The 25,958-nt window shown below is 40.2% G+C and overlaps 1 protein-coding gene across 8 annotated transcripts in view; it reads left to right on the top strand.

Annotated features, from left to right (window-relative positions):
- The first annotated feature begins 257 nt into the window (after nt 1–257).
- Nucleotides 258–25,958, top strand: part of Gria3 (glutamate ionotropic receptor AMPA type subunit 3) — a 311,734-nt gene continuing 286,033 nt past the window's right edge. For 3 of the 8 annotated variants that reach the window (XR_012444436.1, XM_074063374.1, XM_074063375.1), the window contains exons 1-2: nt 584–887; nt 2,012–2,170. Coding sequence is in view for 7 of the 8 variants with exons in the window: in XM_074063374.1 (XP_073919475.1) it covers nt 779–887; nt 2,012–2,170 (268 nt within the window). In the remaining variant the exon portion in view is untranslated. Of the gene's footprint in view, nt 503–583; nt 888–2,011; nt 2,171–25,958 lie in introns of those variants that run through there. The other 5 variants (XM_074063373.1, XM_074063372.1, XM_074063377.1 and 2 more) reach the window with 5 other exon arrangements.

Raw genomic sequence — 25,958 nt, 5'->3', positions numbered from 1 at the left:
AATGCACCTCTTTTATAAGGGGGCAATGGTTGCAGCTTGAAGCCTGGTCCACGTGAGGACTGGTGTATTTCTATTGATCCCATCTCCTGTGTTGACAAACGCCAGCGCCTAGGCTTTGCAGTCCGGGGCTGCAGTTTGCAGTGGAGCTAAGCGGTGTGCGGCTTTAATTCCACGTCAGATCAACTTTGATCAATATCCCCCTGCCGGCCCAATTGGGAGAGCCCAATTCACCGGAGCTGAGCCTTTTTGCTCTTTGCTTCTTTTTCCCGTGTTTAGACCCACCATCTTCAGGGAGGGGGGAGGTCTCAGATTTTCTTTCTAATTTCTTTATCTCTTTCCTTCGATTCTTGTTTTTGTTTTTCGGTATTTGTTTTGTGTCTTAGGTTTTTATGCTCCGTCCCTCATCTCTCTCCCCCCCACCATAGGGAGAAAAATTGCTTTGGCGAACCCAGCTTGCAGCCAATGAACCCGCCTTCCAGATTGGTGTGAAGACAGAAGTGAGGTGGGGGGCGGGGAGGGGGTGTGAGAGATCCCGAGGGGGGGAAGAGAGAGCAAGGGAGAAGAGAGAGAGAGAGAGAGAGAGAGAGAGAGAGAGAGAAGGAGAAGAAGAGGAGGCGGCGGAGGAGGAGGACTAGTGTGGGGTGGAAAGGAAGAGTGAGCGAGAGCAAGTTGAGAGGAGGGGGTGTAAGAGCCGGCGAATTCTTTTTCTTTTTCGATTATTATTTTGACGACTCCCGAGTTGCGCCCATGCTCTTGTCAGCTTCGTTTTAGGCAAAGCATGGCCAGGCAGAAGAAAATGGGGCAAAGCGTGCTCCGGGCGGTCTTCTTTTTAGTCCTGGGGCTTTTGGGTCATTCTCACGGAGGATTCCCCAACACCATCAGCATAGGTAAGCGCTAGCGAGCCAGCCAGTGGGGCCAGGCTCTTCTGCATCTGAGACCACTGCCCTGGCGGGGCTACCGCAGCCGCGGGTCACTGTCCTGCATGGCCTGAAGACGCTGACTGGGAATGGGGACTGGGCAGAAATCGCGGAGATTTCAGCCATCAAGGACCTGGCTAGTCTGGGGAGTATCGGAGATGAGAGAGGGGTCTCCTGGGGATACTAGGGGTGGACTGCCAGGTTTTCCGAGCTGAGGGGAGCAGGGAAGATGAGCAGGAGGCTTGGATGCTGCAAGGGGATGAAGAGTCGCGGCTTTTCAGCTCGCTGCTCTGGACTTTGCCATGGCGTGCGTGCACACGCTGGAAGTTGTCCCAGGGTGATACTGCCTGTCTGGCCGCACCAGGGCGGGTAACCCCGGCCAGGGGTGCCCAGTCCCGCCTCTGTGGTTCCGGGAAGACAAGCTAGAGCTAGAGGTCGTGGAAACAGACTTGGGCAGCAGCCGGGTCGGTGGCGGATGGGGTAGTAAGCTAGGGTGAGACAGGGAGCTGAGAGAGCGAGAGGCGAAGTCACGCAGACCACGAATTCATGAATTGCCGCTGTGTCTGTCTGGAGCCTGGCTCCCGGGAGCCGGAAGGGAGTTCTCTCTGCTTCTGTCTGTATTTACAAGTAGAGAAGTTAGAATTGGTGCCATTACTGAACTAATCCCGTTTTGTCACTAGAGAGGGTGGCTAATGGGGAACTAGATTGGACAGCAAGGGGAATGAAATTGGTTTTCTTCCAAACCTACCCCTTTACCCCTGGGAAAAGATAAACCAGTTGTGGGGGTGGGAATGGACTAGGGGTAAAAGGCTACTACCAAGAAGAAACCAAGTCCCACTCTTGGTTCCATCATCCTACCCCAAAGCAGCCCCCTCTCCCTTTCTCCCTTCTCTCCAGCTTCTTCAGTCTTGAGAAACCAGGTTTCTCTTGACCAAGATCTGAGTTCACAAATCTTGAAAGACACACAGGTTGAAAAATTTATCCTCAGGGATCATCCCAGTAACACTGAAAGATATCTGGTATCTAATGTTTCCCAATTTCTAACTCATCCTGGGGAGAGGCACAAGCAAAATCTCGGTTCCCTTTGCTTATAGGTGGACTTTTCATGAGGAACACGGTGCAGGAGCACAGCGCTTTCCGCTTTGCCGTGCAGTTATACAACACCAACCAGAACACCACTGAGAAGCCCTTCCATTTGAATTACCACGTTGATCACTTGGATTCCTCCAATAGTTTTTCTGTGACTAATGCTTGTAAGTAGATCTGCTTTTCCTCCCTTTGGGACCTTGGAAACCTCATTTGCATTTTGCTTGTGGTGCCTGGGGTCTGCTTGTGTGCTGAAGGGTGATTGCCTCAATAGACATTTTGAGGCTGTAGTCAATCCTGGTTTCATATTGCATAAATCAACCCGGTAGCATTCTGATGTGGAGCTGAAGACAGTGGGCAAAAACTCAAGGCAGTGAGCAAAACTCTGTCCTGAATAATGTTTGATGCAAAACTTTCATTTTCCTCCCTGCTAAACTGGCATTCCTTCCCCCGCACCCTATTTAGCTGGGGGAAAAGAAAGAAAGGAAAAAATAGTTCAGGGAAATTTCTTCAGATGGGAGTTAAAAAAGCAGCAGTGGCTTCTTGTTTGAGTCAATTCAGGATGTACATTACTTGACTGTTAAAGCTAGTGCCTGGCAATAGGAATGAGCTGAATTTGACAATTGCCTAATATGTAGAAACTAAATACGAGAATCCAACAAACAAATGACCTTGAAGGACAGATGAGGCTGGATGCCCTAGCCTCCTTCTGTCTTAGAATATCCTTTTCTTACTGAGAGAGCTCTAATGGGAACTGATAAGACTACAAACTGATTGCAAGTGATGAATGCCTGACAAACTGAGGAGGGAGAAGACAGTTCTCAGGTGAATTTTTAGAAAGCTAGTTCTCTCTCCCCTGATGTTGTTCACCTCTCTGATTGTTAAGGACAACACCATTCTTAATTTAGAGCAAGAGGTTGGTGGGAGGTGGGGAAGAGACTTGGAGCAAGAAAACTAAATGCCAGAAGGAAGAATTTCATCAGCCCCAAAGTCATTTCCAAAATCCATAGCTGTCCTCCCAATTATCTCCCTGGAAAAGGGACACTTTAAAAAGTAAAACCAGAGGAACCCAAACAGTTAATAGCCTGTTGGACACAAGGTTTTACTTGAATGAATAGCTTTATGAGAAAGACCAAGAGAATTCTTCATCTACACTTATTTCACTAAAAGTTTTACAATAATGAGACCAATAATGACATAAAGTATATTTGTTCCTATGGCTGGTGCAATAGTTTTTTCCTTTCAAGGGAGAAATGATATTTGTGTTTGGTGGAGCTAAACTTTGTATATAACCTTCTTCAAATCTTTCTGTCTCAAAAGAGAAATAAAATCCAAAAATTGTTGAAAGGGTCCCCAAGGGCACAGGTTCCTTGGATTTGAAGACTAGGACCCCATGAAAGGGGGTAAAATACTTTGCAAGAAATGTGACATTTATCAGCTTTAAGAAAATTTTAGCTGAAAGTGCAATCTTTTTATGAACATGTTCTGAGACACTCTGTATTTGACATTCCTTGGCTTTCCGACATTGACAAAAATAGGAATTTATTAATTCCAGCTAAGTATGAAAGTTACAAAATGTCTGGCTATACTTTGCATCTTATTTCAGTAATCCCAGCCTGTCTCCACAGCATTTATAATGCACATCTGACTCTTAATCCTGCAGCACTGTGATCTCCTCAAGAGGCTGAATCTCAAATGCAGCTTCCTAACTATCAATTAAACAGATTTAACACCAAATACATGAAGCTATCAGTATTTATTATCATTAATAATGAATAATATTTATTTCAACTCCCTTCACTGTCTTTCCTCTGATGAGGACTGGGATAAAAGAGCCATTTGGCTTCTCAGGAATGATTTATTTCCAAGGCTCTTGGTCCTGTTCTTATGGTCAAACCAGATTGACACTCTCCAGTCTAGGAGCATCAGAACCCTATCCAAGGAGCCATCAAGAAATTTTCCATGCAAAAATTTCAGGTCTGGGAACAGGTAATAAGTCATCAGGTTGGTGTTGAATTGTCTTAATGCTTTATCTCTCAGGGCAATAAAGAAACAGCAATTGGGGAAGAAAAAGCAATTGATCAAAATTCTTTACCCTAAATCCACAGCTCTATTGCTTGCAAAGCTGGGTTATGGCTAGGGGCTTGAGAATGTGGGAGAAGGAGGGGTGGCTCACTGAACAGGAACAAAAACAAAATTAGAAGGTGACCTTGCCCTTAGTTATGTGAAATGCACATGGATGCATACACAGACACATACCACACATAGGAGAAATATCTAGAAATCAGTGATGGGTACCCAACTGCCTGTTGCATTCTCAGACTTTACAGCTCAAAAGACAGAGGAGGAAGGCTGTCATCTTCTCTGGTCCCCCAAAAAGACATGCTTGAATGTCACAATCATTGAATAAGGGCTAGATCTCAAGGCTTTCTCCTGGCAGCTGCTGCTTGGTGTGAGAAAGGTGACTAGGCCAACTATAGTCTCTCAATGAAGAAACCAATGATTCCAAGAGGCTGAGGAAACTACAGAGGTGTCTAGTTTCTTCTCCTGGTCTTGAGTGTTCTTTTTCTAATAGAAATAGGACTATATATGTCAGACATCAGTATATAAATCTAGTTCAATACTGGAACCTAGCAGATGACCCCAGATTCTATTACTCAAAGTGATTGTGCAGAGGAAAATCCCTCTATCCTCTGGTCTGCTCTTCCTTGGAAAAGTAGGGAGAATTTGAGAAAATCCCAGATGTGTCCAAATGTGGTCACCCACTTCTATCTGTTTCAATATAGAGCGGACTGGTAAAAATTAAAGAAACTTTCCCCTATACTCATGCAGTGTTCCCAGTTTCACCTTTCCCTAGCACTAGAGTTGATCTCTTCTCAAGATCACTTGTGCAGTCTCAACTCTGAGGCAGGCACACAGTTCCTAAGGCAGAGGTATAAAGGTAAGCCGATATACAAAGAATAAACAAATGTGTATGTTCCCCTGCCCTCTATTCTCCCTCTGTATTGCCTCCTTATCCCATGCAATGTAGTCAGAAATTTTCCTTGCCTAGTGAATCATAGGCATCAGTTATTTAAAGACTTTTTACTAGAAACCAATTTTTTTTCTTTGCACAAGCCCCAAGAGGTTTGCTTAAGACAGACTCCAACTTCATTCTGTGCCTTATGAGGCCAATAAAAGCCTCTCTGGCTTTGAAAGGTGGTTCATTTGGGATCTCAGCTCAGAGGTGAATTGAAGTTTATGGAAGAGACTCATCTGATTTAGATCACATGTTCTCATTTTATAAGAATTAATAGAATTTTTGCCTTACTTTTCAATTTAGCTAGGTAAACCCAGGAAGAAGGATGGTGCGAATTCTCTGGTTTCAGGATACATGCATTCATAAACATACATAGATACCTATGCACACATTATCAGTATATATGAAAATTGATGTCCACACATTTTATAAGTTACATAACTATTCTTTAAAAAATGGATTTCATTGTCCTCAGGCTTTGAAGGGTGTGGAAACACCAGGAGACTGCTGAGTTCCATTGCATAGCTTTGCTACCCTGGTTCCTCAGGAAATGAGTCCTTGAAGTTCCCTCCTGTGTCTTGCTGCCGTGCACTTGTAGTGCACTCCACACTACACCGCCCCAGCCTCTGCAGTGTCAGCTCATTAGCACACAGATCTCATATTCCCTCTCCGCACTGTCATTGCAAAAATTGCTGTTGTACACCTTTACAGCCAACAAATGTGCTCGTGGATTACGCACTGTTTGCAAGAAGCAGGGAAAAGGCAAATGTAACCTTAAAGGTTATTCACCATGGAAATTGTGCTCTAAACACGTTGGCTTAAATAAAAATCTGTTGATGGAGGCTCAATGTGTAATGTTGGGACTGACAGTGGGACTTAGTGCAAGCACTAATGGAGCCCCAGGCAAAATCCCTTTTACTGGCTAAACCTAACCCATCAGCTACACATTTTTATTCTGTTAATTTTTTCAAGCTATTTGAAATATACCTCCTAACTGAGAACGTGATCCTTTCATAACTGAGTGCATTTTGCCACCAAGTGTACTTAGCCGAGACTGGTTTCTGACTCTTTCCTACATAGTCACAATCTAATTATCTAATTATCCTAATTGCCAGGATCCATTTAACCATTCAGGTCCTTTTGGGAAAGAAATGTCCCCCTTGATCCCATGCTCTGCAATTTGGTGGGTTTTGTTTTGTTTGCTTTGGATGTTTGTCCTTTCCATGCAACCTTTGGAATCAAGGTAAAATCCCAGGATCAAGGCTCCTGCTCTGGAGTTGATCTTCACATACTAAACAATGTCTGCATTGGCTCCACCTCCCTCCTCACTCTCAGATCATTGAGCCTTTCCTTTGCTGCTTCTCCTCTCTTCTCTGTCTGCTGGCCAATTTTTAGTAAGCTCACTGACTTAACTCACTTCTCTGCCCCTTTGACCCGCTGGCTTAGTTCACTGAAGCACAAAGAGGTCGCCTCAGTGGTGCCAGTCAAAGATTTAAGTCACCTTCTCATAAGGTTTATTATGTTTTTTAAATCTATTTTTATAGGGGAGGAGGGAGGAAGGTGATGCTGTTCTTTTGGGCCATAAAAATAGATGACAATCAGCAGGCTGTAAAGGTGAGCTTCCTGCAAAGTGTATTACCTCCCATACAAGGCAGCTTCCTATTGATCTACTAAATGGAAGTAGGGGGAAAAGGAAATGTTTGAGGAAAATGAGCAAAGAGAATTATTCTGTTCTCTTTCTGTGCTTACTGCAAAATGGGCTGAGATTTTTCTACCTCTCTGCAGTTTTAACTTTTTTTCCTAAGTGAATCTAGTTTTCCACATCCTCTGACTTTTGCCTCTGTAGTAGCTGTTTTCTTAATTCTGCATTCCCTTCCCTAGTACCTAAGGTTGCATGAGAATAGTGGGGGCTGCTTGAGATTTTTATTATATGTTTTGGTTCCTGATAGAGCCTTAAATTTCATTTTTATGATTAGTCGGAGGTGATTGTTTGGTTTCATTTTAATGGATTGAGAAATAAATGAAGCTGCTGAGTTATTTGTCTTCCTTTGTGGACAAGAGATCTGTCACTTTTATATGATTGGTTTAAGAATTAAAAGACAACCTGGATTTGAAGAGATGGCCAGAATTTTAGGAGATAGAATTCATAGCATTGGGGAAGGGTAATAAACATTCTTATCAAGATGATTTACCTTTGAATTTCTTAGATGGGGACTACAAGTATATTTTTAAAAACCTTTCATAAAACTTTCTATCTTCTATGAAGGCAAAGAAATTCATTTGTATACTTTATGTGCTCCATTTAAAAATCAAGTTTTGACTATTCCTTTGGTTTTGATACTTTGGGTCTAATTAGATGAAATGTCCAAAGGAGGGTGCCATTAAAACTCCAGGTGGGGGTGATAGACATTCTTAAGCAGGATCCTATGTGGGAGTTGTGCAGACACAAAAGGAATTCCCTCCCTCCTGACAGCTGCTCAGGAAATGAACTGGCTCCAGATAGAGAGCTACAAATAGCCTTGTCCTTTGTGTGGGATCAGCCCTGAACGAGGACAGCTGCCCCCAGAAGGGGTCAGTCATTGGCAAAAGATTAACATGGACAGAATTTGTCTTCCTCATATTTCTACCTAATCTACTGCCATTATTTTCTCTTCCTGATCTGTCTGTTCAGCTCATGCCCTTTTGCTGGTCTTTAACTGCCTATTCACTGACTGGCCCTGATTCTGGTGTCCCATCGTCACCAAACTGACTTTTGAAGTATTTACTACTGTGGACTTTCCTAGGCCTTAATCTTTTTCTTCATCAGAATAATCTCTGTTCTTGTCCATACTCCTCAGGGACTGCACTCTACTTTAGGGGTAACAGCTTTTCACCTAATACAGGAACATAGCTGAAAGTGGCAGATAAAGCATTAATATACATAGCAGGAAAGCCTTCACTTTAAAACCAAAGTCTGTGGGAGCCATCTGAATTTTAAGGAGTGATACTTAAATAGGGATAATTCTGGATATGATGCTCAGAGTGGCTGTTTACTCTACCCAAACCGATAGTAAGCTGGCTTTGGTCATGAAAGACATTTATTTATTTATTTATTTATTCATATTGTTGAGCTGGGTGGGAATACACTGTGACATTTACAAAAGTTCTTACAACGTATTAAATATATCATACTTGAATTCACCCCCTGGTCATTTAAAGGCCAAAGTAGCTTCACATAGTAGGTTGGGTGTAAGTACATCAAAAGTATAGACAGATTCAACTTCTCATGTTAAACCTAAAAGTCTTTGGGGACTTGTCAAAGCAGTCAAAGTTCATAGGCACTTATTTTATTAACAATACGATTGTAAAAGGTAGAAGGAGGAGGAGGATAAGAAAAGAAAAATAGTGTGGGAGGTAAAGATGAGCAAAGGACATTATATGCATGTATGGAAATGTCATGATGAAACCCCTTATATTGTACAATTTAATATATCCCCATGAGGTTCCCCAGGTGAGTCTTTTTTTTTTTTGTGGTACTGGGGCTTGAACTCAGGGTCTTCACCTTGAGCCACTCCACCAGTCCATTTTTGTGAAGGGTTTTTCGAGATAGGGTGTTGTGAACTATTTTCCCAGTCTGGCTTCAAACCACAATCTTCCTGATCTCTGCCTCCTGAGGAGCTAGGATTACAGTTGTGAGCCACTGGTACCCAGCCCCAGGTGATTCTTTTAAGAAATGCAAAAAAAAAAAAAATAAGGCTATTGTAGGGTCTGAAGCTGCCTATGTGGGCACTAGTAAGAGAAGCACTGCACAGAAGTAAGGTCATAGGCGAGGAGAAGGATAGTAAGATAAGTCTCAAGTTGAAAGTTTCCATTCCCTGGAATTGCATGCAGTACACTATGTTTTATGAAGCAACAGCCTTCTCATAGTCACTAAATTGTAGCTCTGGAGGCACGTGAAAGCATAGGCAAGAAGTGGCTCCTCCTCACTTCCTTGCCTTGACTCAAACATACACTCTGGCCTCCCTCATAATAGAAATAACCAGCATACTTTCTTGTGGATTCCATTGAGTATTGTTGAGAGAAGTAAGTGCTTATAGCCTCCAGACTGGGCCTCCCTGTCCTTAGTTACTAACCACCTCTGGCGTTTTAAGCGATTATCCTTAACAACCATCATTTATCCTTATTTGGAGAAAGCAGGGGAGCAAAGATAGGAATGAGAACAGGAAATACAGCTGGTAATGATCCCTCCACATTACATGGCACAGTTTAGGGTAGAATAGCACTTCTCAACTTTTCACATGTACACAAATCACCTGGGGATCCTGTTAAAATAATGATTCTGATTCAATAGGTCTGCCATGGGGCCCAAGACTTTGCAGTTCTAGAAAGCCCCTAGATAATGCTAATGCTTCTATCTCTGTTTAAGAGAAGTCAGACAGCTGAGAAGCAGATGTTACATACCTCCATCTGGCATGCCTTGACCCAGAGAAGCAAGGTGAAAAGGGAGTGGGAACCACAAGCCAAACTTAGATCTTTCAAGCTACAGTCACTTATAAAAGAGGCACTTTGGGGTGTGGCAAAAAGCCAAGATACTATCATCCTGACTTATGAGCTATGTCCTCTCTCAACCTGCCTTTTAGTCTAGTTCCCCCTCCACATCCTTACAAAAAGCAACTCTAAATAATTGCTCTCATCAAACACCAAATCATGCCACCTACCTGACTGAAATGGACACAATATTGTTTGGGAATATGACAGAGACATCTATGAGTTGGAATGAACCACATATATCTCTTACAGAACCTTCTTTGGGCGGCAAGAGGGTAGAAACTTGGGTAAAATCTTGTTTGAAAAAGCTTTTCCTTTGGTAATTGGTCTCCCTCTTCTGGACTCTTCTTATTCAAAGTGTGGTTCAAGTACAAGCAGCATTAGCATTACCTGGGGGCTTTCTAGAACTGCAAAGTCTTGGGCACCTTGGCAGACCTATTGAATCAGAATCATTATTTTAACAGGATCCCCAGGTGATTTGTGTACATGTGAAAAGTTGAGAAGTGCTAGTCTACTCTGAACTGTGCCACATAGTTTGGAGGGATCATTTATAGCCAGCCAGAACTTGTCACAGAGTCTCAAAAATCCTTAAATCTCATTGCAATTTCCAAAGCTACTTGTTGATTAGTTCAAAACAGTGTTTCTTGAATTGGACCCTTTGCATCAGAGTCAGCAGAGATGCTTATTAAATATGAATTTCTGTTACTCCAGAGGCACCTGTACACCCATGTTTATTGCGGCACTATTCACAATAGCCAAGTTATGGAAACAGCCAAGATGCCCCACCACTGACAAATGGATTAAGAAAATGTGGTATCTATACACAATGGAATTTTATGCAGCCATGAAGAAGAACGAAATGTTATCATTCGCTGGTAAATGGATGGAATTGGAGAACATCATTCTGAGTGAGGTTAGCCTGGCCCAAAAGACCAAAAATCGTATGTTCTCCCTCATATGTGGACATTAGATCAAGGGCAAACACAACACGGGGATTGGACTATGAGCACATGATAAAAGCGAAAGCACACAGGAAGGGGTGAGGATAGGTAAGACACCTAAAAAACTAGCTAGCATTTGTTGCCCTTAACACAGAGAAACTAAAGCAGATACCTTAAAAGCAACTGAGGCCAATAGGAAAAGGGGAACAGGTACTAGAGAAAAGGTTAGATCAAAAAGAATTAACCTAGAAGGTAACACCCACGCACAGGAAATCAATGTGAGTCAATGCCCTGTATAGCTATCCTTATCTCTACCAGCAAAAACCCTTGTTCCTTCCTATTATTGCTTATACTCTCTCTAAAACAAAATTAGAAATAAGGGCAAAATAGTTTCTGCTGGGTATTGAGGGGGTGGGGGGAGAGAGAGGGGGCGGAGTGGGTGGCAAGGGAGGGGGTGGGGGCAGGGGGGACAGATGAACCAAGCCTTGTATGCACATATGAATAATAAAAGAAAAAAAATGAATTTCTGGGTCATACCCCAGATGTACTGAATCAGAAAAGATAAGGATACTCCTTTTTAACAAGCTCTATGGGTGATACTAATGCACACTAAATTGGGGAGTCACAAGTTTAATTAGCCCTGGTACTATGATCAGAGATGTGTTTTTTCATACTGAATATTTTTTTAGCACATACTAAGCACTAGGTATGGTGTCAGGTACATTCACATGCTGCTTCTCTATATAAATGAGGTGCTATTGACCCATGAAATTATTAGTGAGTTTGGTTCTCAAGTTAAAAATTCAAGACTTGAAACAAGTAAGAGCCTAGCCTCAATCACAGCCCCTGAGAGAAACAAACCAAAAACATTCTAGGACGTTAACTAGAGACAAGGGAATGATTTTCATTTTAACAATGCTTCTTCTCTTCTTTGCTTGTTAGCTAATGATTGGTCCTCAGTCATTCTATAAACTAGATGTCATGACAAATGCCAACCCATTTATTAAAAACAGATGTGTTGCAATCAGTTCATATAGCATTCATTGTGCCCTCTTCCCCATCCTTGCTATAAAAAAATTAAAAACAGAGCTGAAATAATAATAACTACCATTGAGTAATAACTATTCATTGAAGCTGTATGACAGGGAAGACACTGTGCCAATTATTTTATATGAATTATCTTATAGAACCATCACAACATTGCCATTTTATACAAGAGGAAGCAAAGATGGTTCAAAATATATAAGCAACTATATAAGGTCACACAGTTGCATAAGGTCACATAGCTGGCTACCCAGTAGAGCCAAGATTCTACTTCAGAATTTCCTGCCTCAACTGGATTAGAAATCTCACATGATTATAGGGGCCAGAAAAATTACGTAAACCTGGGCATTGGACCAGATATGATTAGGGAGGCCTGTGGCAATTTGGACATTTTATGTCTCTACATGAGGACTTTCAAATCCAATTTTTAACCTGCTGTGAGACAAGCAAAGCATCTGCAATGGTACTTGGAGTGAGTAGGGGTGGAAAGTGCATGTTTCTTGACTTCTACACTATAATACTACACTATACTTCTTTCAGCAGCAAAGTTACTGGTTGAGGGAAACTGTTCACTGCTAATTATAACTACTAAGAATAACAGAAAGAGCAGATCTTCTCAGTAGAGAACCCCATTTTTACTTTCTCCTCTTAGTGTGCCATCAAGGTATGTCAACATGATAAAACTATCTCTCCTTTGTTCACATACTTGCAGTCCTACATATATACACTACTTATACAGTAGCTTTTCATAGCTAAAAGCCAGCTCAACTCTAACCTTCTCTGAGGAAAAGCTGAGGCCTACAGCAGGGTCAGAATCCTGACATAAGTTCAGTAACAAGACTGAGCAGTTCAGAAAAGGTACTTCTAGTGGACCTGCTTTGTGGAAACTGCTTAGGTTCTGATATATGCAAACTCAAGGCCCACAAGTGGGAGGTCACTGAATCAAGTAAGAATATCTGTCAACAAAACACCCCAAACGGGAGCTTTCTGTATACTCCAAGACAGAGGCTCACCAACTTTAGACTAAGGTCCAAAATAGAGACGTATTGTTAGGTGTCTAGAGTTGTGAACTGACCTGAACCAACTTGGCCATTCATAATCATTAGGTATTCTTTATTTGCTATAAATAGTCTACCATAGTTAGAGTAAGGGTAATAGGTCTTTTTGCCATAATCTTACTACCAGGTATAAAATAAAGTCTCAAGGAAAATTCTATTTCTCATTACAAATAATACCAAGCAAGCATAAAACAACCGGATAGCCTATTCTGTAGGCTAAGTCAGGTTTGGTGCTCTGTCCTTTTAGGTGCTGCAACAGTAGTTTATGTGAAGGTTCACTTGAGACAGGTAAGACAACATTCTAGTGACAAGATTCAACTAACCAAGAATCCCCATTAGTGGCTGCCCAAGGGGCAATTTACAAATAGAGCATAGGGCACCATGTCTAGAGGATAATACTACAGATTCTTATATCTTCTTTCTTCTAGTTTGTACTATATTTCTATCCAATGCACAAATGTTGACTGGTACTAATTTCACCAATGTTAAAGTTAATATTAATTAACAAAGCCTCTGGTATTCATTGGAGATAAATTCCTAGAGTGCTTACAGAATAACTTTTTGATTATAATTTTATATATGATAGAATAACCACTCCCAAACTATGTATTTCCCAATGAAGGTAATTGATCACACCTAAGGTATAGATTAAGGCTAACCCAGCTGTATATATCTCATAACTCATGTTGAAGACTTATAAAGTAAATTACACAAAATATAACACTTTGGATATCATGTTTCTATGACCTTGGGAAACAGTAAAAGCTATAGGAGAAACAGATTTAGGAAAATGAGCAATGGGCCAAGAATTAGGAGACCTGTGTTCCAGTCTCAGCTCTGACATCAACTACCTGGTTGACCTTGGACAAATCTTTCTGGTTCTCATTTCTATCATTTATAAAGTAGGAAGTTTCTTCTGGATGCTCTTAGAGACTTCCATCCTAGAATCTTATCATTAGCTTTTGTCCAATTCTTAACATCTTCCTTCATTTCTTACTGAGAAAAAAACATCTAAAATGGAGACCCTCAAATTCTTCTATGTCTCAAAATTTCTATTCATGTTCACCTAGTCTCTGCCTCTATGAGACTTTATGATGAAACCACTGGGTAGTGTTTCCAGCAAGTTATGGCTTATGCTTGATCATCCCAACTCCTCCCCTTACTAACTGTGGGCAAGTTAGTTGACTTTATTGTGCTTCAGATTCTCTAATTATAAAGTAGGGATAATAAAACCCCTTAACTAATATTGAGAGTTTAAAGGAAATAATTCACAAATCTGCATAAAACACTTATAGTAGTGTCTGTTACATGCTGAAGCTTATTATCAATATTATCATCAGTTTTTGAGCTTTTTGTCCTAAAAAGAGTAACTTAGTTTCATTTGAAAAGTAAAATCCCTTGTCACTTTAGAAATCATATTTCCTTCCTGAACAGCTGTTCCTCTGAGCCTTTCTACAGTTCTCAGATCTTCCTCAAACTCAAGATTTTTTTTCTGCCAAGAAAACCATCAAAACACCCCTTCAGATTTCTAACCCACCAGCCCAATCTCAAACATCTCTTATCCATGCATCCAATGTTCCCTACCCAGTTTAACTACCAGCAAGAGCAGCTACTCAGATACTGTATAACCAAGAAACTCTGAGATGCTTATTTCTGCATATTCTAACAGCGAAAGTATTCAAAGGAAGACCTTGGGTCTTCTTTCTCAAAGAAATTATCTCTCTAATTCAGTTTGCTTCCAATCACAGATTGAGTAATCTTTCCATTCTTTTATGCCAATTGATTAAACAGTACACATATAGCCTCTCTAACTTCCCAAAGGCACGGGAGGCATCCACTTGTCCTATGAAGGCTGGTTCAGAAGAAAATACTTAGACCAAGCACCCAGCAGACCGGGTCTACTGTCAAAACCCTGTAGCTTCTCTTGGAAATGGGGTTGCCCACTGAAGGGAATCAGAAAAAGCCGTAAGAAATTGTCCAGAGCTTCCCTGGTAGAAAGCATTTCATTTCTTTTTGCACCATATGGACATTAGTGAGTGAACCCTAAAGTGAAGAGACCAAAGGTTTGAGAGAGAGGCACTCCATAATACCCATTCTTCTCTTGAGCAGACACTGCTCTGGCACCATACATTTCATATATCTTCCCCCAGTCCTTTCCACTTCTTGGTGGCACTTAGCAATTTTTAATTCTTTCAGTCTCTTGCCATCCAGATGATGAACACACTACAGGCACATCTCTAAGTCTAGACAATCCTTTCACTAAATATTAAAGTCTCTTATAAGAGTAATCCACTTTGCAAAAGAATTAGTATAACGGCTTGTGACTTCCTGGTTTCTGCCACACTCAACTCTTACAATCCCCAATTCTTCCTTTTACAGACTGTAGACATATAGAACATGAAGAGAGGAAAACAATGAAAAAATTTGTATTTTCCTCTGGATAAAGAGGCCCAGAACTGCCCAGTTTTTCGTACACTCACTGCTGGCCCTTAGGTTTTGCACCTTACTCTCTGGAGCAAAGGAATGTTGTTTCACCCTTGCCTAGAAAAAGGCCATTCCTCTTTTTCAGTTTGGCAGCTAATTAAAGGGCAAAATACGGCTCTATGTTAGACTACCTGAATTTAATTCTTGGATCTCTAACTAGTCATATGACCTTACGTAAATTATTTAACCCCTCTGAGTTTCACTTTCTCATCTGTGAAATAAGGAAAATGTAATAGTAACTACCTTATAAAATTGTAAAGATTAAACATTTACCATGGTGTGTAACATAGTAAGTATTCAGTAAATGGTAGTTATTATAAACGCAAAATAGTGAGGTGACTGGTAAATGAAGAGGAATAGAATTAGTTAAAACCAATCTGTAGAAGGGATTCTTCCCATCTCTGGCCATTCTCAAAACCTTCCAAACCATCTTGTATCCTCTGTGAATTTGTAGCTGAGAAGAAGCTGGATGGGGTAGTCATAGGAATTCTCAGAGAAAGAACTGTCATGACACTTCAAAAATCCAGAGCACATACACCATTAGGAACAATCACATCACCATTAAGTAGAATTGTCTAAGACATAATCCCTTCTGACTTTTTCTTAGAACTAGACATGATTTTATTACTACCCATGCTGATTTGGTGGATAAAACAGTATGGGGGCAGTAGCATGATAACCTTGGCACTTGCTGGCTTAAAGGAAAGAACAGTCTTTCTTCAAATGTAAAGTCTATTTTAATGTGTTTAAAGTAGGAGAATGGAAAAGTAGATCTTGGAGTCTTCACTCAGACAAGGAAACATGTAGTACAATTTAGCTATCCCAGCTATAGTCTCTTTTTTATTATTATAAAATTTTTATTAGGATATATTCATTATACAGGAGAGGATTCCTAGTGACAATTCGATTAGACTTATATTGTACATTATTTACATTTCTCCCATCGTCTCTCCTCCTCAGTCCTTTCCGCACCCAAAGCAATTGCAAGAAGTTTTTTTTAGTTCTGCTTCACATAGATATATGAAGTCCATTAACCATATACTATCACCTTAATCTCCGTCCTTCACCCCTGACCCTCCCTCAAGTACCTCCCCTATACCCACACACTGGCCTGGCTCAAAAGACCAAAAATCGTATGTTCTCCCTCATATGTGGACATTAGATCAAGGGCAAACACAACAAGGGGATTGGACTATGAGCACATGATAAAAGCGAGAGCACACAAGGGAGGGGTGAGGATAGGTAAGACACCTAAAAAACTAGCTAGCATTTGTTGCCCTTAATGCAGAGAAACTAAAGCAGATACCTTAAAGCAACTGAGGCCAATAGGAAAAGGGGACCAGGAACTAGAGAAAAGGTTAGATTAAAAAGAATTAACCTAGAAGGTAACACCCACGCACAGGAAATCAATGTGAGTCAATGCCCTGTATAGCTATCCTTATCTCAACCAGCAAAACCCCTTGTTCCTTCCTATTATTGCTTATACTCTCTCTACAACAAAATTAGAGATAAGGGCAAAATAGTTTCTGCTGGGTATTGAGGGGGGGAGCGGGAGGGAGTGGAGTGGGTGGTAAGGGAGGGGGTGGGGGCAGGGGGGAGAAATAAACCAAGCCTTGTATGCACATATGAATAATAAAAGAAAAATGAAAAAAAAAAAAAGTACCTCCCCTATACCCACACACTGTGCCTATTTTACAGTCCTGGTTTTCATTATTAATATTTGAGTTGACATTCAAAAGGGTGTCTCAATGTATGCCCACTGTGACTGTACTTTACTTTGAGCTGTTTAATCCTTTCGATTACTCTCCCTTACAACCCCTTACCTCCTACTATACGCAGCTAAAATTTCTGTGAGATCTCTAATTAAAGGTGATGTGTGGATGGAAGTTTAGAGCATAAATGTTTGAATGGAGGGAATTTTTTCTTTTGATGGCACTCACCTGAGTCAGACTGAAAATAGCAAAGGAAGGTGATATGGAAAAGGTTAAAAGAGAAATTTTGAGCTGGGCACTGGGGGCATGCCTGTAATCCTAGCTACTCAGGAGGCAGCAGTCAGGAAGATCATGGTTCGAAGCCAGCCCAGGAAAATAGTTCATGAGGCCCTATCTCAAAAATACCTAGCACAAAAGTGCTGGTGGAATGGGTCAAGGTGTAGGACCTGAGTTCAAACCCCAGTACAGCAAAAAAAAAAAAAAGAGAGAGAGAGAGAGAAATTTTGCTAATGTATTTTCCACATTTCAGTCTCCATTCTTTCCAGAGCAAAGGTTAACTAGCTGATTCCACAAGCATAGATACATTAGAAACGATCCTGCTAAGGACTGCCAGGAATTGCAGACTTTTTTCTTCCCTCTTTTCTTCTGTAATCTGGGGCTGTTCTAATAGCATGTTGTCTCCAGCAGGCTGAAACCTGGGTGATGACTAAAGGCAACTTTTTTCCCCATCATATCCCAGGACACCCATCACCTCCTCTTCTCACTCCTACCTAAACCCATTGCTACGTTTTTTTTTTTTCGTGGATCATTGTTTTTTGGTTTTGGTTTCTTTTTTTTAAATGAAGCAATTGAGGAACAAGAGTAGCTAAGTGACTATTCTAAGGTCACACAGCTAGTTGAAAGCTGAGCTAGAATTACTATGCCTCTGGGTTTTCTTTCTTACTCTTGGCTCTTCTCTAAGATGTCTTCCCAACATAATCCTCTTCTCTTAGCTTTCACTGCTGTGCAGTGGTGTCCTGTATGAAAATGACAAACCTGTCAGTTCTAAATAGGTGGCAGAGGGGAAGAACAAATTCATAGCAAGTGAATTGGAAATGCAGTAAAGCATGAATTTCAGGAACCATTATTAATGGTATCTTTCATTTAGTGCCCCCAGTGTTGACCTGTCATCATTTTAGCACCCTCTGATTTATAGTTGAGAGTGAGAAAAACAAAGTCTTGAAGTCCACTTTTAGATCACATACTTTTGGACCTGTATCAAGTACTTCTAGTCCAACTACCTCATTTTGTGGATAAGGAAAGTGAGGACAAGAAAGAAGAGATTTGCCAAAGATGATGCAACTCCCTAGTGGTAGAAACAAGATGAGAATCTAGACTGCTAAATTACCACAGTGGTGTCTTTTTCACCATGTTTTGCAACCTTGCCAGCAGAAAACTGTACTAAAGCAATACCATAGGTTTTATTACCTCACTATTTTCTGGTATCTCTTTTTCCGTAATTGTTTCATATGTATAAGTCATATTACTCCAACTTGATTTTTTAAATGTAGAAAACATTTTTAATGATAACAAAAGTTAACTGTGAAATTGATTCATGCTCACTGTAAAAAAATCTTCAAAATATAGATAAGAAAAAATAATCCAAGTAAAGTAAAAATAATACAAAATTGGTTTTATCATATTTTCAAGATTTGCATCCTGTCTTCTTACTTTCTATTACATTGGGAACATTTTTCCAGACCCTTTTAATCTTCTTTAAGAATTTGACTTTATATATTATTATATCATATATGATAAAAACATGTATAAAACCATTACCCTATATACATATATTTATATTTTTGTACATATATATATATATATATATATATATATAAAGCCATTACTCAACTTTATACATTTAGGTAGAGTCTCAGTTCACTGAGGTGTACAATTATACCACAACTTCCTATAATATCTATACTCTAGTACAAATGTGAAGACATAGTAAATACATAATAGATAGATAATGACCTTTATTTGCCTTAGCCTTTCTGGAATAATCATCATTCTTCCACCAGATAGGGCAACAAAAATGAGAGTTTGACCTTTCATCTTCTTTAAGATACATGTCCTAGGCAGGTGTGGTGGCACAAGTCTGTATTCACAGCACTTGGGAGGTGAAAGCAGGAAGATTCCTAGGTTAAGGCCAGCCTGCACTACATAGGAAGACCCTGTCTCAAAAAAAAGATACATTACACAACTCAAGATAGACAGTATAGCAATAGTGTTTATGCTCAGAAGCCATATTTTCTGAGTTCAAATCCTGGAGCTATCTCTTTCTAGCCATGGGTAAAGAGCTTAATACTCCTCAAGCCTCGGTTTTTCTGTCAAATGTAGAAAATAGTGGTAACCATCCTATATGATTATGGTAAAAAAATCAAACAAATACAGAGATAAATAGATAGATACATAGATATAGATGCAGATATATAGCTATATAGCACTTGGCATATAGTGAACACTAAAGGAATATTAGTTGCCATTATTGTATTTCCAAAGGAAATAGGCACCAGATCCAAAATCAGAAAAGCTAGGTTCTTTTTCCATCTCTGCTGGTATTTAGCCCTATGATGTTACATGAGTTATTTTACTAGCCTAAGTCTCCAGTTTCTTTACCTACAAAATGGGAATAATAATGCTTGAGCTGTGTACCATATAGGACTGTTGCAAAGATCAAATGAGAGAATGAATGTATGTGAAGGTGCTTTGAAAACTATGAAGTATGATCATTAAGTATATAAAGTTAGATGTAATGTATGATTGACATAGGGTAGGACTGGAGATACAGGTAATGTGGATGGCTAAGCTAAATATAGTAAACTTCAGAAGATGTTTTTAAAGAAAATCCCTGGTATTGGAAATATAGACTGTTATAGACAGAAGACAACTTAGAGATTATCTACTCCAACATCTTAATGTTACCTAGAAGAAAAGAGATTCAGAGAGGAGGGAGCTTGAAGTCACAGAGCCAGTCACAGAAACAGTATTACAACTCAGGTCTCCAAATTTCCCAAACACAGTCCTAAAACAAGCACAACAGCATTTTATTAGTTGACCTTTGTTGAAAAAGGAATAAAGAAGAAAATTCAGTTATTTGTGGAATCTTTGTAGGTAGGAACTGATCAATTGGGGTTTTACTGTCTAAATAAGCAAAATATGACATAACCCTACTATATTTTTAAATGCTGATCTGATCCCAAGTGAGGGAGAGTAAAGAGGCAGGAAGGCAATGTGGGAAGTCAGTCAGGTGGGGAGAATGCTCTCAGGCTTGGCCAGATTCCAAAGAGACTTCTATTGTCCCCAGCAATGACTGCTGCAAGGAATGGCCTTTCTGTGATTATTAATACTTATCTTTACAGCCCGTCCTTAGTTATGTGCTTTTGGAAAACTTGGTAAAGTGGATGAAATTGCCAGTTGCTTGAAAATACAATTGCCAATTGTTTGAATGGAGTAAATTGATTACAGCCAGAGGACTATTCATTTTGCCTTGGCATGCATACACCTATGCCAGTGCAGGCAGGGCTGAGTCACTGATGGCAGCTCAAATACTGCTGCATTTCCAGAATTACATCCCTCCAGGTACTCAATAAATATATGTGTTAAATACTTTCATCTTTATGTTAGTTATTTTAGCTGAGATAAGAGCACATAAACACTTCCACCTGACAACCTTTTCAAGTTAAACAGCATAAAAGGTTATTTGAAAAAGGATCAAGAAAGGAGTTTTTCAATACCAGGCTCCAAAGATGACTAAAAATGCCATCCAATAAGGCAGCACATTAAGAAATGTAGTATGAAATGTATTAGTACAATAAATGCAAATGAAGTCTCACTATTCTTAGCGCCAGAATTTTGGCTGCCTTCACCAGCTGAACACTGTCCATCTAGATTCACCCCCTCCTTCAATCCTAAAGTGCCTTTTTCTGCCTTTCAGTTGAAATGACCCTATTGCCAGAGACAGCTCACCTTTTTCCTGGTCATCCACATAGCTCCTGCCAAGAGGACTTGGCTAGGAAGCCTTGGGAAAAGCAGTTAGAGTGCTCTGTATCTTACCACAGAGATATCATGCTGCTGCCCTTAAAATGCCCTTAAAATACCAGGTGGGGGATAACCAAAATCAAGACTCTTGTATCTGAGTAAGTGGCCAAAGTCTGAAACCACCAAGGTGGATGGAAAGGAAAAATGACCTTGTTTACCAAGCCCTATTATGCTACAACAAGGGACTCCCCTCTGGAGGCTAAAAAGGAACAAATTTCAGGCAAGACAAAATCAGGCCTACTTGACACTGTGGAAAGTAAGCATATGGAATCCCTTAACCCAGAGTTGGTACCAGCTGAAAATGTAAATACTGTCAGAAGATGTTTGATACATTGAACGCTGCTAAGGCAGCGTTGGACTCTTCACCCCACTCCCTAAGTCCCCAACTTCTTGTAAGGAAATAGAACTGGTTAGATATAGAAGTTTTCTTTATTCAGAGCAGTAAGCAAGTTTGGGCTTCAAATATTAGAGGCAGCATTATGTGGAGTTTAAAGCTAGAGCTGACTTGGGTTAGAATTCTGGTTCTTTCACGTCTAGTTATGTGACTTCAGCAAGTTAAAGTATTTTTTACTTCAGTTTCCTCATCAATGGAATGACAGTCATATTGCTGCCTCCCTTCTAGAGAAATTATCAGGATTAAATGAGGAAAGTCATTATCAGATGCTCAGCACAATACCTGGTGTAGAATTAGTCCTGCCACAGTGAGTACCCTTCTCTGTTCTCTGCTAAATAGATGTTGAGCAAAATTCAAAACCAGTAAGTCAATAAATATTGAGTTTAATAAGCAAGACCATAACTTTTAGCAGAGGCAAATTATCTGACTTCTCAGGGCTTCATGTTCTGGTCCTGATGATGACATTTCTACACTTTGTCAGGGACATTCTGGAAACTGTACAGACCAGTTTCTGGTAAGTGTGGCATTTGGATAACCCTTCAAATCACATTATTTACATGAATTCTATCCTCCTGGTGAGCCAGCTCAATCTTTGAGTGATCCTACAGGGTGACTGACAGAGATGGTAATTTGCCAGAAATGACTTCTTGATGTGGCTCATTCATTCGCAGTGCTAAACAATATTTCATCCTTCATATTCAAAGGGTTAAGTTAAACTGTGAGATAATAACAAGGCTACTGAGGTCATCAATATCTCATCCCTCTTCAATTTTTCCCTGACTACCATGGGGGAGGCAAAGAAAAAAGTGCAGTCTTGGTTGCAAAGCTGGAAAATTTCATGATAAGCCCAAACCCATTTTAGAGACAGAAGGAGCTGCCCTATGGGGATAATATGAAAAGATGAAGCCAAGATGAGATAGGATCAAGGCTGATGAAATTATAAGACAGGTGAATAAAGAATCATTAATTTTTTCCTCAAAGCCTGCATTCTTGCACAGATGGGTGTGTGCTTGAGAATTAAGGGGGGTAGGAATAGATATTATGAAGAATCAACTTTGACCTGGAAACCCCATAGCTCATCTTATGCAGGGTTCCTAAAGGTAATTTCTCTTGTTTGGCTTTTCTGAGTGAGAAGCCTTCAATTTTTGATAGAAAGAACCCAGTAATCAGTTAGGATTCGAGTATGAACATAGATATGACTCTAAGAGTTTAATGGATCAGGTAAGGAAGTAAAGAGATATAGATGGTCCCTAAACATATATACCAGGGTGAGGGAGGGTGAGAGAGATGATTATCTGTACAGACTGTGACCCTTTGCATAGAGCATCCATAGATTATAAAGCTTTGCACTACTGTAACAAAACACCTGAAATAATCAACTTATAAAGAAGAAAGGTTTATTTTGGCTCACAGTTTCAGAGGTTTTTAGTCCATGGTTGCTTGGTCTCTTCACTTTGACCCTATGTCAGAACAGCAATCATGGCAAGAGAGTGTGGCAGAGAAATCCTGTTCACCTAATAACCAGAAAGCAAAGAGAGAGGCAAGAAAGGACTGGGATCCCCAAATCCCTTTCAAGGACATGCCTCCAATGAACTAACTTCCTCCAACTAGGCCCCACCTCCTACTAAAGGTTCCACCACCTCCCAACAGTGCCACAGGCTTGGGACAAAACCTTCAACACATGGACCTTTGGGGGAACATTCAAAATCCAATCTATAATAATCCATGAAAGAAGGCTGGTAAAAAAAAATCTATTACACAATAGAGTTGGTAGAGCCAATATTAATAGTATACCCATTTTATAAAGAAACAGGCTCATAGAAGTTAAAGTGCTATTCCTAGTAAGTGGCAGGAATGGACCCAAACCTAAATCTAATCTTGTGATCTTTCCACTCACTGCTGTCTCCATTTAACTCTGTTTATAAGGGAATGTGTGGCTCCATCTAATCTAACTTTCCAGATAACTGAGGCATACATCTTTTGGCAGTGCAATTGCTATTTTTATTTTAACCACTTTTTAAGAGAAACTTTCTACAGTGCATGCACACCTCCACACCTTATTATGCAGAAGATACAGATTACTGTGCTTTTAATCTTCTATTTTCTCAGCCTTCTATCTCTTCTCACTGTGGCTGACAATGTCCTTGGTTACTGAAGATAATGTATTTGAAATGGGGTGTGCCTAAAAGCAGATGTACTAAAATGTGACAGCTGACAGTGAGGGAACAGCATTCAAAATCACCAACTACAAAAGTCCAGCAGTCTGGGGCTATTTAGTGTGGGGTCAAATAGAGCCAAGAGGCCAAACAGCCTCGCAGGAAACAAACTTGTTACTGGAATTCAAATTCCCAGTAAAGACCCAGAAAATTGAGTTGTGCTCAGTCTATAGCACTGGTATGCCACGGGGAAGGGGTAGTGAAAAAGATCTATCCCAGCTGGGAGGAATATTTTTTCCAGTGATACAGTTTAGAACTGCCTATGTATGGTGATAATAAAGAAGCAGACTTTTAGACAGTGCATTACAGCTTTTAAATTCTCCAAACACGATCCACCCTTTTATTGTTTGCACCCAAGCAGACCACTCTTCCCACCCCAACCTTGGCATGCCAGTGCTTTATTGTGTTTAAAAAGGCAGGGGGTTTCCATTTTAGAAATATTTCTATCTCAAGTGGTACATCTAAAAAGGGTGAATCTTCACTGATCTGAAAAACATATTCCATGTGAGATGCATGGCAAATTACTGTGTATTCAGCTTGTCAATTCCCTTTTCCTTGTCTCGCTTGTTTCAAAAAAAGAAAAAACTCTACAAGCAAGCCATCTATAGATTTCCAGCCTATTGGCCTGCTGCAAGTACTTGGATCTTTTCAAATTCCAATCAGAATGGGCTCTGCTTTGCCTTCTCCATCTCTGTCTCCTCTGACCCAGCAAACTTTCCCATCTTTCATCCTGTCACTTAGCTAATGGGTGTGTGTCCCTCTTGCATACATTCCATAGTCACCGGCTCCTTTCACAAGTGGAGTAGTCAGTGAGATCCTCGGCAGATGGCTCACTGGCTGCCGTTCTTGTCCCCTCACTGCAGCAATCTGTTGTTCTAAATCAAAATGTTAATGAAAAATAAAAGAACGCAGTGCCAATGTCTGTCTGATTTAAATTAATATAGAGTCATACCTTTTGAGACAGGTTTTCACTGGCACAAGTTTCTCCATACAGGCTACCCATGTTGTGTGTGTTTTTTTTCTCTAATTAAAATTAAGCACTTTCATTTATCTGAATCTCTCTTGGTACCCCCAACCTGTTATTTTAAATAATAACAAAGGCCTAACAAACAGTTGATTTCAATGTTCCAGGGAATGGCATCTCACCTGGTGGAACATAATTTTGAGAGATATTATATGTGATATCTAATTGTAAACATTCTTTGATTAGATGCTGTTTTCAATACCAAAATGACACATTTACTAAATGTCTCAAGTGCAACTCTAAGTTAGGCATGTCGTTATTGAAATCTCTTTCAATCCATTTGTTTTAAAACTGCTGGCAAAATCATTGCTAATTTGCTACTTTATTTACAAGGGCCCTTTACTTTCTATGTGCTCAGCATAGTATTCATTTCTGCTGCAGCAACAAAATTGCTCCCCTCTTTGGGGAAAATGTATGTCTCTGCAAGATCATCTATGCAAGACAGATTTTCAACTTCAATTTAGAAAAAAAGAGCACACAATGATGTCAACACACATGATGGGGGAAAATCGCCTCAATATCTTAACTTGCAAAAAATTCTTGGAACCAAAAGAATGGCAGTTTTAACCAATTATAAAAGACCACATCTTCCATTTATTCTTCCTATGACTCCTTTAGGGCTTTTAGGAATAATGTGGGGAATAACAAGAGCTAGCACAGTACTTTCTACATAGCAGGTAGCCTTCTAAGTGATTCACATTTATTTACTCTTTTGGCCATCAAAAATCCCTATAGTTTGGGTCTGTTTCACTGATGAGGAAGCTGGGGCATAGAGAACTTAAGTTACTTGCCCCAAATCACTTAACAAGTAAGTGACAGAACTAGAGAGCAATAAACACTGACTCCAGGGCCTTCTCTTTCAACCATAATACCATTCTATACTGTGCTGAAAGGGCCACACATTCCAACATAGTTGGAAGTTAGTGTATAATTTCAGATCCATAGGATGTTTTTACATTTGTTTAAATGTCTGTTTAAGTTAAAAACAGTCTTCAACATCAGTGGGGCTTGCACATTGCTAAATGCCTATGCTATTTGCATGTGTCACTGACACAAAGATCAGATGAGTCAGTCAAATCAAGCTGAGGCAAGAGGCAGGCAGGAAAAAAGCCTGGGTGTTGAAGTAGGAGGTAGGATGCTAGTTATTAGCACTGTACACTGGTCCACCCAACAGTACTGACAAGAGAAGATCAAAGGAGGTAAGACCTGCAAAGCCCATATGGGAACCATTCTTACAGGTAGGGACTCCCTGCTGGGACACAACAGGTCAGATTACCCAGCTCTAGGCTTAGCACTTCTCCCTACTGGCCAACAGGACGATCATACTAACCAAATGCTATTGAAGTCCAGCCTTTCTTCTGCTGTTCAGAATCCAGCTCAACTGGAAAGGCAGACAATAGAACATGTCTCTAATTTAATAGATGTATCCCAGGCCTGTGGATTTACTGGAGTATCA

Source organism: Castor canadensis, chromosome X (genome assembly GCF_047511655.1).
Source record: "Castor canadensis chromosome X, mCasCan1.hap1v2, whole genome shotgun sequence".
NCBI lineage: Eukaryota > Metazoa > Chordata > Mammalia > Rodentia > Castoridae > Castor > Castor canadensis.
Note: the sequence above shows the minus strand (reverse complement) of the source record. Positions and strands in the feature narration are given on the sequence as shown.